General features: G+C 35.7%; 2 protein-coding genes across 5 annotated transcripts in view; one reads left to right on the top strand and one right to left on the bottom strand.

Moving 5' to 3' along the window:
* LOC117122026 (ninein-like protein) overlaps positions 1-3,417 on the bottom strand; it is a 30,877-nt gene extending 27,460 nt beyond the window's left edge. For 3 of the 4 annotated variants that reach the window (XM_033267519.1, XM_033267521.1, XM_033267522.1), the window contains exon 1: positions 3,265-3,417. The gene's annotated coding sequence lies outside the window, so the exon portion shown is untranslated. The remainder of the gene's footprint in view (positions 1-3,264) is intronic. The other variant, XM_033267520.1, reaches the window with a different exon arrangement.
* Positions 3,418-3,527: 110 nt separating this feature from the next.
* Positions 3,528-14,387, top strand: part of LOC117122066 (CLK4-associating serine/arginine rich protein-like) — a 20,258-nt gene continuing 9,398 nt past the window's right edge. Inside the window, exons 1-10 of the mRNA XM_033267530.1 lie at positions 3,528-3,756; positions 5,746-5,843; positions 6,534-6,715; positions 8,187-8,274; positions 8,401-8,546; positions 9,458-9,557; positions 11,505-11,583; positions 12,369-12,445; positions 13,022-13,225; positions 13,661-14,041. Of these exons, the coding sequence (XP_033123421.1) occupies positions 3,658-3,756; positions 5,746-5,843; positions 6,534-6,715; positions 8,187-8,274; positions 8,401-8,546; positions 9,458-9,557; positions 11,505-11,583; positions 12,369-12,445; positions 13,022-13,225; positions 13,661-14,041 (1,454 nt within the window). The 5' untranslated portion in view covers positions 3,528-3,657. The remainder of the gene's footprint in view (positions 3,757-5,745; positions 5,844-6,533; positions 6,716-8,186; positions 8,275-8,400; positions 8,547-9,457; positions 9,558-11,504; positions 11,584-12,368; positions 12,446-13,021; positions 13,226-13,660; positions 14,042-14,387) is intronic.

The following is a 14,387-nucleotide window of genomic DNA, read 5'->3' as shown; positions in this document are numbered from 1 at the left end:
TTTCTTAAAATATGGTTTTTGTGTCTAAGAAAAGTCAGTTGCACATCATACCAACAAATAATTTTCTTCCGGAGCCGGGTTTTAATGTATGGGTTTTCTTATTAAATGGTACATATATGATAGGATTTTATTTCTTAAATTTGCTAAATGTTTTTATAATTGTTTCATTCTGTACTATATCACTTTGTATATGGATGGATCAGAAAACTGACGTGCCGCTGAATAAAATCTGAAATCTGTATAAACCGAACTACAATGCCAAAAATAATGTACACGTTGATTGAAATGAGTGCCTATAGTGTACAGTAGAATCAGAATGCAAGGTTGGTGGACAACAGAGATGAAGGTTCCCCTGGTGGATCACACCTTTGTAATTAAATGTTATTGTGCATAAGTGTTTTCGGACTGTGGTTCCTGAATTGTTGGATTGTAAATCAATGACAAAGAAGATAAAACCTAGCGGAAATCCTATTATAAACATAAATTGACAGCACTTACAACCTACCTGCTAGCACAGGTTGTAAGTAAACTGTTATCTAATCTGTACTGTTTTGTAAGCTTTATTACAGTAATGATAATTATAATAATAACTTTATTTTAAAACTAAAGCTTACAATTAAAAGTGACAAGATCAACAATCTATAAAATGGCAATATTAAAACTATATATTCAATTAAATTACTATTAAAATGTAGGCCTACTGTTCTCAGAAAATGACAAAAAAATATCATAAAAAAATAATACTGAAAGTAATTTGGTCATTTTGCAGTAACATACAAATTAATAAATTATTGAATGAAAATGTGTACCCTGATTTTTATGCTAGAAAATGTTTAAAAATTATAAAAACACTTTTAACCATTTCATGTGACTGGAAATGTTTGTATCATTTTTCGCTCTATATAAAATTATGATATTTTTTAAATATACTAATTTCTGTGAACAAAGTTGATAATTGTTATGTGCTCAAAATGAGCAGGTTAATTGAAAAAATGATTTTTATGATATTTATTTTTAAAAACTGGTTAAAACCTGAAAAAAAAATGTTATCACTGTAGGCCCTACTGTATTATCACGGTTGCATCTGCACCTGCATAATATAAAATTATTATATTATCAATAAAATATAAAATGCATAATCTCATAATAATGCACCACTACTGAAAACAGAACCAGTGTGACATTAAATGTACCGATTCAATTTATAAACTAATAAAAAGGATAGATTATCTAAGAAAATGATCATTAGAACGAGATTCAATTCAACAAATATTGACTTCTCCTGAAGAAAGTCTATTTAGTTCACAAAAGAAACCGGAAGAATGACGTAAATGTGATACATACAGGTGCTAACATCTACTCTGCACCTGTCTGGAACAAACCTACAATGTTATGTTAAGGTGTCTTTTTATAAATTATAATGTGCTTTAATTATTACCGATTAACCATGCATCAATTAAACTGTCATCTCATGTCATTAAATAGCACACAGTAGAATTTAGAGTTTTTCTACAGTATATGATGCTTTTTCCTCAAAAAAAAAAAGGTATAAATTTTGTAGACTTCCTTGAAAGTAGTGATAGACACCCTCTACCAGCCCCTTATTTTTCAACTAATTGCCCCTCATTTTTGACTAATTGCGGTAAATGGTAACTATTTAGAGAAGACAGCTAGCTGACATTGAGAGAGAGCAGCTTAGCTCAGTCGGCTAATCTGGTCGTAGCCACTGTGTGTGCGCTGAACCGTGGAGATATGTCCCCAGTTCAATTCCCATCGCTGCCTCTTCTTGTGTTTCAGCTAAAGTACTGAAATATAAGTTACTATAGCTCGCCGTCTTTCGGATGAGACGTTTAAACCGTTGGACACACGTGCATTTATGGCCCATGTGCACGTTAAAGAACGCAGTACACTCTTCAGAAAAGAGTAGGGGATTGTCTCCTGGTGTACTGCCCAATCACCACCAGAAGGACTCCACTGGAAATAGTGTAAGTCTTCTTCTAGATTTTCGTGGGTTATACTTGGTGTTTACACTGAATAAATACAATCCAATCCATAAATTATGTTTTTAACATACTGTAGTGGATCAAGATTCGGCAAACTTTGTTGTAGCAAACTGGGGTTTGGGATGTTTGGGTCCGCAATAACATTCTTTAAAAATGGGTTCCTTCCACAGGTTTGGTTTCGTCACAAATCCAACTCATTAATTGACTTCAGTCTCACTACCTTAAAGGCGTTTTCCACCAGACAGATTTATTTGTGCCACATCAACATTCAAATTGGCATTGTCATTTTTCACTACATGAGTGAAAAAGTTTGCGACACTCAATTTTCACAAACATTGCTGCAGCCTTGCTAATGACTTGTCAGCCAGCGTACAATGGTGATGTATACATTCATTGATTCGATTCTGAACTTTATCACGATAAAATATTTTCCGAGATCTGATTGGCCATACATTATTTACCTTCACAAAAAGTAGAAACTCCAAAATACCGTTAACGAATCACTGGCAGTGTAAATGGGAATAATCGACTCTGCATGAAAATTAAACTGTGCATATGTACGGTCAAATACTTTGCTTCGTGCAAATAAATTCGTCCAGGCCTAGTGGAAAACCAACTTTACAGAGGTGGATTTTGGGAGGTAAAAAAAGGAAAATAATGATAGCCCAGAATGAATCAAATGTTATTTTCGGGCGTCCAGAACGCAAACCTTTCGAGGGGGCATGCTCCCGGAACCCCTAGCTAGGATGGTGTTGTCTCGTCGACCCAACTTTCGGTCCCCCCTTTTGGACATCTCTGGATCCGCACCTGCTTTATGCAGTATAACATGGCAGAATTTAACCATTTCCTATTGGAAATTTGGCAGAAACCTGTCTGACGATTTTTTAGCACTTTCTTGTCCAATCTAGCCTATACATCTGAACTCAGAATTTTTCATCAAAATTAAACAATCAAATCAAACAAAAATTCACGTTTAAACCTAATAATAAAGACACTGTACTCTATCTTGACTGAAGAGTATGCTGAAACTGAAAGATTCAACGTAGAATCAGGCCTACCTACCTAGGCCAATGTTCAAATTCAACACTTTACGTTACCCGTTATTAATATTATTACCCGATTACTCACACTACCAATCGATGCCAAAACAACAATAATGTATTGTGTGTGAAATTGAACACACCTGACTCGCGTGTTTAGCAATTTTCAGCCGCTATAACGAGAACAATCTTGTTGTAGTACACTATCAGTAAAAGCTTACCTCCGCCTTACAGCGAACAAACATCCATATCTAGATTTATGTCTATATTCGTACGTAAAATGGTAACATCCAAATAGTTCAGACCGTGTAGAACTATCAAAACATCAGCAGTAGTTTCCCGTTTCCCTGAGAAAGCAGCAACGGTAAACGATAAAATACCAGTGTTGGACATTTCTGGACAGAAAATATCATGGAAATGGTTGTGAAACCCAAGATTGATTGGTCGTTGGTTGTTTTGAAATCGCTTTTTTTTCTGATTCTAGAGAAATCCATCCATCCACTCTTGCGGCCCGACCCGACCCACATCACTTAGCAGCTAGCTGCCAACCGTTTGTAAGTTTTGCGAGGGTAGGCTAACGAATTTCTTTATTTTCTTTGCTGTAATGAATCAAGATGTGGCACGAGGCAAGGAAGCAAGAGAAAAAGATTCGTGGGATGATGGTTGATTTCAAAAAGAGAGCAGAAAGAAGAAGGGAGTATTATGAAACAGTTGTAAGTTTTGACCTCTCCTTCTTGTAGCTAGCCTAGTAGGCCCCTAGGCCTAGGCCTAGGTAGGGCCAGGCTAGGGCCTAGCCTAAACAGGGGACCTGACTAGCTAGATATACAGTAGGTATAGGGCTAAAGTCTTTACCCCAGCTAGGCTAGGCCCTAAATCTATGGGCCTAGGGTAGGGCCATACACTATTCAGACATATATTTCCTGATGTGTTACAATTACATTGCGGCATAACTGGTCGCGGCCAAAACGCTTTAATTTATGCCAAATTTTTGCAAGAAAATTTGCACTTGTGACTTATTTTTTAAATGTCCATATAGATTTATAAAGTTTAGCATGCAGGAATAGGCCTACATATGCAACACTCACTGTCACTAGGCCTATGCTGTCGTTGATGTCTCTCTGTTTGTTCGTTTTTGTTTTAATGGTACATCCCAGATTAATTATTTTATTTTGTGCAAAAATTCATTAAGAACCTAGGCCTAGGCCCCTATGTGAGTATGGGAAATAGATGGAAAAATAGGTGCGATACATTAGCATTGTGTACACCATTAGTGGATTTACTTGAAAATCAGCCTTGTTTTCAAAACGCCATGGCTAGAGATAAGGTACCGTATATCTACTTCAATTTGCTAAAGGTACGGTAAATGGCATTACATCACCATCACCGAACAAAGTGCCAGAATGTGCATGACGTCATTCAAGACTGGCATTGCATTGCAGATCACCCGCGATGAGCGGTGAAACGAGAACGATGTACAGTTCTGGGAAATTAGAACATCAAAAAGTACAATATTGTTTGACTTAGTACTGTTATCAATAAATAGTCTTTTGGTTCCATTTAGTAAAGAGTTTCATTTAGCTAGGCCTATATGTATAACCATTATCAAACAAGGACTGATTCCACCAAACTCTTGGCATGCCTCTAGGCCTTGCTTAAATTCTTCGCTTGGCGAAAAATCTAAGCAAGGCTGCTCGGCCTTGTTTGGATTCTGCTTTTCACGGCAGCTGCTCTGGTGACATTGATCTAAGTGGCATAGGCCTATATCAGTCATAAACTTAGCCTAGTTTCTCCGTCATCATACCGCCTGAACTTCATAATCCCTACATTCCAAGTTTTTGTCCAAGAAGTTCGAAATAATACCAGGCTTTACAATCCCATCAAAATATTCATGCAATTTGAATGCACAAAACTTTTCGTAGGGCTAGACTTCGTCACCGTTATGGTACAGAATCTAGGCCTGATCGAGAGAATAAGTTTCCCCTTTGTGATTATTACAATTGAGTCAAATTTTTCCAATAATTTTGATGCAGACCTTAATACTGTCATAGAAAAATAGGCGTACCACTCAATAATAAAGTCATGTCATTATGTAGCCTTTAATCAAGCAAGGAATCATCCTCAGGACTTAGGCCAAGGCCCATGTATACACACACTACTGCTAGTCTTTGGTAATCTATTTATATGACAACATTTGTAATAAAAAAAATGTATATACTGTAAACAAGAGAATTCATACAGGCCTACTTTTACTATAAAGTGGAACCATACGCCTATTTAAGGGTGACAGTAAAGTCAAACAATATTGTACTTTTGATGTTCTAATTTTCCAGTACTGTACAATGATCGTTCTCCTTCCACCACTCATTGCGGGTGATATGCAATGCCAGTCTTCAAAAAATGAAGTCATGCACATTCTGGCATTTCATTGGGTGATGGTGATGTAATGCCATTTACCGTACCTTCAGCAAAACAAAGTAGAAATACGGTACCGTATCTCTAGCCACTGCGTTTTCAAAATGTACATTTTCTACTGTCTACTTTATGAGCACTTACCTGGATAAACCGACTAGTTGCCTGTTCTCTTCCAAAAGAGAACATCCCTCGAAAAACAAATGGAATTGTCGGCTTTTATCAATAGACTCTCTGATTCAGCTGCAGTCAGAAGCTTTCTTTTAATATCTATGATTCTCCTAACATTTCAGAAACTAGACCCAGCTCAATTTCTTCAAATCCATGGGCGTGTTTGTAAAATTCATCTTGATCCAGCCATCTACCATGCAGCTGAGAGTCCTGCCACCATGTGAGTCTTTGCATCCCACACTTTGCAACACTAAACTTCAATAAGGGTAGTAGTAATGAAATAACACTTATCCAAATATATCATGTTAATAATTTGGTATTTATATAGTGTGCAATTTATAGCGCAATATGTTTTGGAATCTAGTGACGTCTTAATTGTCAACATATGGTTTTCCAAAAATAATACAACAATTAGTTGAATTCAGTTAAAATTCCACCAATTCAAACTAACAAAATTCCATTATATTTTCTCCAGGATTAATCAATTAAATGTGTGTGGAAGGGGAGGGGAGCATGAAATTGACACTAGACTGGTTGGAAAACCTCAAGGCTGGGTAGCCCTGCCTACCGTAACTACATCCCTGGATACTTTGTAACATTTACTGCAACCAGATTTTCTCCAGGATTAATCAATTTCAATTCCGGTATATTTCGTCAATTCTGCACTTGAACTTCTAAGTTTCTGGCCCAGTTTACCAAAATACAGTGGCGGCGCTACAGGGGGTAGGGGGACTACAGCCCTCCCGTCGGGGAGAAAAACTCATTCATTTGGGAGAAAAATAAATTTAAAAAAAATTTAAGTATGTTGTACATATTAATAGACTTAAATAAGCCTTTGAAATTGAAAGTGTAGTTGTTTCTAGGTTTTACCACCACTAATATATACACATATTTTGTATCTTCCCTTTAGGATGCCATGGCAAGGTCAAAAGAACAACATGATTGATAGGTTTGATGTGAGGGCGCATCTGGATATCATACCCGAGTACTCTGGTATAGGTCATCTATTGTTGACACCAGATGAGGAGAAAGAGGAACGTAAATGTAACTATGAGCGTTACAGGGTCTTAGTTCAAAGTGATTATTCAGGAAGTATGTACAGTATAGTGTAATGCTCATTACTATTATTATTGTTTTCATTAATTGTAAATTGCTAATTTTCTATATATTTTATTTTAAATATTTTTAATGGTTAACGGTTAGAGATTTTATATGTAAAGCGTAAAATACCAAAAAGTCTTAAGTGTAGAGATTTTTGGAAATGTGAAAGAATAAAATGTGAAATAATAAAAAATAATAACGTTAAAAGTTCCAAGCCAGCACCTAAACCACAGTATGGGGATATGCCCTCGTGAACTCTGGTCGGCACCTCTTGAGTCTCAGCCATCTCGGACTCAGACGCGTCCTATCCTAATTAAAACTAATAAAACTCACTGAGTCTTCAGTCAAGCTTTAAAAACAGTCACTGAAGGAGATTCACGAATGAGCAAAGGCAATGAGTTCCACAACTTATGGGCAGCAACCATAAGGCAAGACCTTTTTTATACCTTGTTTAGTGAACCCGCCGATTGCAAATATTGATGATTTCGAGCAAAAATAAAATTTGATTTTCAGCCAATTAGTGTACCTGCTGCCACGAAAAAGTGTAAATTTCAGAAAAATTTAAAGATTTTAATTTTTATTACGCCCTCCGCTGCCTTGAAATCGCCAAAGATAAAATATGTATATTTTTGCATAATCATATAAGTTTGAAGAATTGGAACATCCTATTTTACATTCACCAATAAAAAAAAATTTTTTCTCCTCTGTCTGGATGATTTTGGCAAAACTATTTGCTAAATAAGAAAACAAAATTTTATTTTTTTTTATTTCGCCCTACTCCGATAATCTTTAAAAAATAAGTGTGCAAAACAAGGAATAAAAAAAGTCTTTTCTACAGTATTAATAAAACATAAACAGATCATATTTTGTAAGATTGAAATTAAGTCTGTGTAAACTAAAAGTATCTTATTCACTCAATATTTTTACTGTTCAGAAAGGAAGTTTTTTTATAGGGCCTGCTTTAGTTTTCTTAGGGGAAAAACCCTTAATATCACATTTGGCGGAGACATTTAATTGGGATGCTAAATAACCTATAATACTCTATGTTTTCCAAATATAACCAATGAGAATTGGAAGTATGCTAGTCATATGGTATTGTATTAATTCCTACTTATACCAGAATTCTATTTGCATGACATCATTCCATTCATAACCTAGATAAAATGGAAGATTGTTTACCTTCAAACTAATTGGAAACATTCACCTCTTGAAAATTTGTAAACATACATTAGGGGTCAAAACCCTACAAAACTGAGATATGCCAACCTCTTAAATTTGATGTAGTATTGCAATCAAATGTATCCAATTAGTTTTTTAGTTTCAAGATGTTGTTTATGTTAAATTGTTGGTTACGCTGTGTACAGTAGTTCAATATGAAGGGTTAGATTTTTGTTTGCGAATTCAGATAACATTCAGATTCAGACAATAGATGACTAACATAACATTATTCATTGTTTTACAGACTCAGAAGAACAATGTCTTCAGCAAATCTATATAGACGAGATGTTCCCAGAATTACAGAATAATAAAATCGAAAATGAAAAATCAAAGTAAGATTAATATCAGTTAAATTTGATTGATAATAATACACTTCACGTAGCACCACACTTCCGTTGGAAATGATTGAGAGCACCCCCACTAAAAATAATGGAACTAACCATTAATCTACATTACAGGTTGGTTGACAAGAAAGCAGCAATTGGATTTAGCTATGATGATGCCCCACCTGCGGGGGGTGAAGGCAACAAAGAAGAGGATGCAGAGGACAATGATGATGATGACGACGATGATTCAGATGATAGCCTTAGTGACTTGGAAATAGGTAGGTATTATAGTAATTAGGACTACTATACTGTATTGAAGATGATGATTACGATGTGATTATAATGTACTTTGACATAATTTATTGAGTGTTACAGATTGTCTTTGAATCGTTTTTTTTCTTTGAAGTCATAAACTCTTATAGACAGGGTGAGACTTTTTCAACTCCTTTGGGATAATTCTTTGATATGCAGGGTCCAAAGGGGCACGAGGACCCTGACCCTGCCAGTAATCTAAATCATTTCATCAAGAAACACTGCTTTGAAAAAGCATTTTTACTGTGCAAAATTACATTTTCCAGCATCTATTCTTAAAATTTACTCTAAACATGTTTGGTTTGAGATGCCTGTGAACCCTCTGTTGGACATTTTGCACCTTTCATTAAGGGCCTTGGACCCCTCAGGAGGGAATTTCTGGCACTAGCAGTGCAGTACTCAGTAGCCAAATAGGCAAATTCTAAGCTGAATTTTCAAAATGAGTTGAAAAGATATTTTGGCTAATCAGTGTTCCTGTTTGGATAATCATTTCCATAGCAGTTAGCCAAATTGCTAAACATTAAATATTTAGCCAACTTAAATAGCAGTGGCATAACAAAAAGATCAGAAGCCCATAGCTAAGCATTCTTCAGGGCCCTCCTTCCCCTGGGGTAAACCCCATCTACTTCAGCCTACTTGACATTTAAAAGAAGTATTTTGATAGTTTTTTACACGTTAGTGCTCCTTAAAAAGGCCCCACTCAGACAATGTACGGGGCAAAAATGCTGATGAATATTCCTGAGCCCTTTAGACCCAGGCTTTAGCCACTGAGAGCTCAAAGCTGTTGCCTGCTAGAGACAACATCTTTAGTGATTGGTACCAAGGATATACCAATGGAGATTAAACGACAACTTATTACTTTGCATTTTTCTTGCAGATACTGTAAATTTAGATGTTGAGGAACTTTTACCTGAACAAGAGGCAAAGGTTAACCAGGTTGGCGAAAAGTATGGACTAGGTGCTAATCAGTTTACTCAGTAAGTAACTCCCTCTTTGATTTGTGGGGATAGGGAGGAAAAAATATATGAAAATGCCAGTATGATTTTTAATAATGATTTGTGATTATGAAAATTGAAGTTTTTCAGAAAATTGCCATCAAGTAAATATAAACTGTTGCCAGCACTTCCTTGCGAGTACTTTCCTATGCTCTGTCAGTTAAGCTGACTAGTTTGCAATGGCTGTTCTGAATGTTGTACAGTCTCTGCTTAGGCGAGACTTTTTCTTATACCTTGTTTAGCGAAAACACTGCCCGCCAATAATGATGATTTCAAATAAAAATAAAATTTATTCTAGGCCAATTAGCGCACCCGGCGCCACGATAAAATAGAAATTTAAGAAAAAATGAAGTTTTTCTTTATTTTTATTATACCTGCTGCTGCTTTGAAATCTCCAAGATTAAGATCTATATTTCTTCTTAATTATATAAATTTAAAGCATTTAACCATTCCACCACTACACTGTTTACATTCACCATGTATTTTTATTTTCTCTGGAAGTTTTTGGCAAAACTATTTGCTAATTAAGAAAACAAAATTTTATTTTTATTTTTTCCCGCCCTCTTCTGACGATTTAAAAAAAAGATAAGTTCGCGAAACAAGGTTTAAAAAATGTCTTGCCTTAGCTTACTGTTCAGGTTCCACTAGGTTGCCTGCATGAAACCCTACAATATTTGCCATGAAATATTACGGAATAGTACCATTTCTTAAGCTGAGAATGAAGCAGTAGTTTTACAATGGCTGTTCTGAATGTTGTACAGTCAGTTAAGCTGACTAGTTTACAATGGCTGTTCTGAATGTTGTACAGTCAGTTAAGCTGACTAGTTTACAATGGCTGTTCTGAATGTTGTACAGTCAGTTAAGCTGACTAGTTTACAATGGCTGTTCTGAATGTTGTACAGTCAGTTAAGCTGACTAGTTTACAATGGCTGTTCTGAATGTTGTACAGTCAGTTAAGCTGACTAGTTTACAATGGCTGTTCTGAATGTTGTACAGTCAGTTAAGCTGACTAGTTTACAATGGCTGTTCTGAATGTTGTACAGTCAGTTAAGCTGACTAGTTTACAATGGCTGTTCTGAATGTTGTACAGTCAGTTAAGCTGACTAGTTTACAATGGCTGTTCTGAATGTTGTACAGTCAGTTAAGCTGACTAGTTTACAATGGCTGTTCTGAATGTTGTACAGTCAGTTAAGCTGACTAGTTTACAATGGCTGTTCTGAATGTTGTACAGTCAGTTAAGCTGACTAGTTTACAATGGCTGTTCTGAATGTTGTACAGTCAGTTAAGCTGACTAGTTTACAATGGCTGTTCTGAATGTTGTACAGTCTTTGCTTAGGCGAGACTATTTTTTATACCTTGTTTAGCTAAAACACTGCCCGCCAATAATGATGATTTCAAATAAAAATAAAATTTATTCTCAGCCAATTAGCGTACCCAGTGCCGCGATAAAATAGAAGTTTAAGAAAAAATGAAGTTTTTCTTTATTTTTATTACGCCTGCTGCTGTCTTGAAATCTCCAAAAATAAGATCTATATTTCTTCTTAATTATATGAATTTAAAGCATTTAACCATTCCACCACTATACTGTTTACATTCACCAATAAAATGTTATTTTTATTTTCTCTGGAAGTTTTCGGCAAAACTATTTGCTAATTAAGAAAACAAAATTTTATTTTTATTTTTTCCCGCCCTCTTCTGACAATTTTAAAAGAAAGATAAGTTCGCGAAACAAGGTTTAAAAAATGTCTCGCCTTAGTTTACTGTTCAGGTTCCACTAGGTTGCCTGCAGGACACCCCACAATGTGTGCCTTGAAATATTACGGAATAGTACCAATTCTTAAGCTGAGAATGAAGCAGTAGTTGAGAATTATATTTAAAGGTCACTTTTAATTTGTTTATTTCAAATACGGTGTGTAATTTTAATTACAGATTGTTGAAAAAAGAGAAGGAAGAAGTTGAGGATTTAAAGAAAGCGAAAGCAGAGGAGGAAGAAAGAGCAATGTATTCTGTAAGTAAAACCAAGTCCACTATGTTTGTAGACAACGGTTTCTGTTCACCATTTTGGGGGAAAAAGATATTTCAACAATTTCTTATTTTACATGGCTAAATGTTGCTAAACAAATTAAACTAAATTTCAGAGGTTTCAGAATGGACAACTAATAATTTGGAACATTTGATTGTCTATAACCAAGTTTCTTTATCAGACTTGGATGTAGAGAGCTAATCATTCAGAATCTTTGATGCTCTATAATGAAGTCTCTCTATCATCATATCCATATATGGGCAAATCATGAAAAATTATAACATAAAACATGATAGTGTGGACAAGCCTTTGTAAAAAACTGTTGTATGCCCATATTTAGTCATGATGTGCCTATATATGGTCATGATGTGATGTCATCGTGACCATATTTAGGCATGTCACATGTTTTTGATAGTCTGAACTTGGTTTAACAATTACAAAGAACCAGAGAAAATGGGAAATTTCCTCTCTATTCTATATTCAACAGAACATAAATCGAATTGACCGATATTCTATGAACTTGTATAATCTACAACAAGCAAGGCACTCGAGGTGCAAGGCAAGATAAGCAATGCAAGTGTAACGGAAGTATCTTTGTATGCGTAGTGCCCTGCTCAACTGCAGATACTTATTATTGTTCTACTGCCTTGCCATGTCCTAAACATAGGGTATGATTTCAATAATCAAATACATTAAAACTCTTGTTTTGAAGAAAATTCTACCCAAAAAAAGCATTCAAAAACAAAAATTTATTTGGTTTCTATTTACAGGGACGCAAGTCAAGGAGAGAAAGAAGGGCATATATTGAAAAACGTCTGCGGGAGAAAAAAATGCCAAGTCCACCAAGGTAAAGTAAAAATACTGAATTTTGCACAGCGCCCCCTACTGTATATTGTTGGAAGTTAAGACAATTAATTAGCAATCTGTCAATCATGTCATAATAGTATAATGGACCTATTGTGGGATGTCAATCAAATTGAACATCTGACTAATCAGAAAGTCAGAGTCAGGATTACGAGCTTGTCTCATGAAAGGAGAGGTTGTAGCAGAAATGAACATTTTTGCATATGTTTATCCAAGGGAAGTGGAATAAGGGGAAATTGTCTGTTATGAAGCCACAGCTAGGAAAAAAAAAAAAAAAAGGCACTTTTTTATACATTTTTTGTCCATATGTGCCAAATCATCTAAGAGCAACTTAAAATGGATCAAAATGCCCAGGTTTTATGTGCCAAGGGCCTTCACCAGGGCTTCGCCTCTAGAACTCGATGTTTTGTGACAGAAATTGTTAGATCTCCTTTTGAAGAATTTAGCCACCCTCCCATCAAGCAAATCTTGGGACGGCCTCTGCTTACCACCTTCACATGAAGTAATTACTATCTATGCAATATTCTTATATTAATTGCCTAAATTTCTTATTTTTCAGCTATGCCCGAAGGGATAGTCCTACGTATGATCCGTATCCCAGCTACAGACACAGGTCGTCTTCCGGTAGTCGCTCCAGCACGCCAGAGGACACTGGCAAAGTCACGTTCATCACTAGCTTTGGCGATGTTGAAGATGCAGCCAAAAAAGAGGAAAAGAAGAAATCAGTTAGCAAGGAAAATTCAGACACGCACAGTAAAGTCTGGTCGGTTTGCTATTTTTCATGTTTTACACAAACTCAAGTGATGAGAAATATATCATTTTAGGATGGTGGCTGTATGCTGGATTTTTGCAGGTTGTTGGATTGGGAATTATCCAAAAGTATAACTTTTTTACTCTGTTGGAGAAACAAAGAGAAAGTGTAATTTTTTATTAATTGAAGAAAAATGAAATATGTGTTGTTTTCTTAAATGTGATTTTAGTTTGTCATTTGTATGTGTATAGGTAAGTGGTTTAGCTGGACTGACGTTATCAAAACCTTTGTTTTTTTTTCATGAACCTTTGTTTATTTATATTAAATTACAGATTCTGTAAAAAATTATTTCAATTTATTAAAATATTTTACAAGTTACAGTAAAATTAATAGGTAAAAGCATGTTTTACTTGGTTATTATGTTTCGTTTATCTCTTTGATTTTTAGGAAACGTTCCCGACAGTCATCTTCAAGTTCATCGTCTCCCTCACCTTCAAGATCACGGGACAGGCGAAGGCGTTCTCGCTCTCGTTCACGCTCTCGTTCAAGAGAGCGTTCAAGAGAACGTGTTGGAAAGTACTTCCGGCATAGAGGACGCTCTTCCAGTAGTAGTTCTAGTGATCATTCTCGACCTCGTGGGAAGCGCTTCTACGACAGACGACGTTCAAGGTCCCGGTCTCGTGGTAGATATAGCCGTTCACGATCCCGCGATCGTTCATCACGGGCGTATGGTTGTCGTGGAAGATCCAGTTCGGACTCGAGTTCGTCTCGGTCACGATCTAGAAGTTGGGAACCACCTAAGCCTGCTCAGGTTATGAAACTTAAAAAGTATGTAGAGTGAACACCTTACATAATCAGTTCATCGCTTGTAAAGCCATCGACTAGGAAGGCCACCATCAGATCTGTATTGATAAATAATAATTTTTTTCTTGATTTTTTTTATTCAATTTTGGCAAACGGAAATTACAGAAAGAAATAATAATATAAACTTAAAAGTAGAATCAGATAGCAAGGAAAATTGAGGCATGCACAATTCAAAGTAACAATGCAAGGATTGGCCAAACAAATGCAATCACCATTGAAGTCTAGAATATTATTGACATAATATGATTTTCAAGTAAAATAAAAAACACAAAAATAATACATGGTATTCAATGATAGATTCTAGGAACTC

Source organism: Anneissia japonica, unplaced genomic scaffold (genome assembly GCF_011630105.1).
Source record: "Anneissia japonica isolate Jap-2015-1 unplaced genomic scaffold, ASM1163010v1 scaffold1208_len1460985_cov181, whole genome shotgun sequence".
Classification (NCBI taxonomy): domain Eukaryota; kingdom Metazoa; phylum Echinodermata; class Crinoidea; order Comatulida; family Comatulidae; genus Anneissia; species Anneissia japonica.
Note: the sequence above shows the minus strand (reverse complement) of the source record. Positions and strands in the feature narration are given on the sequence as shown.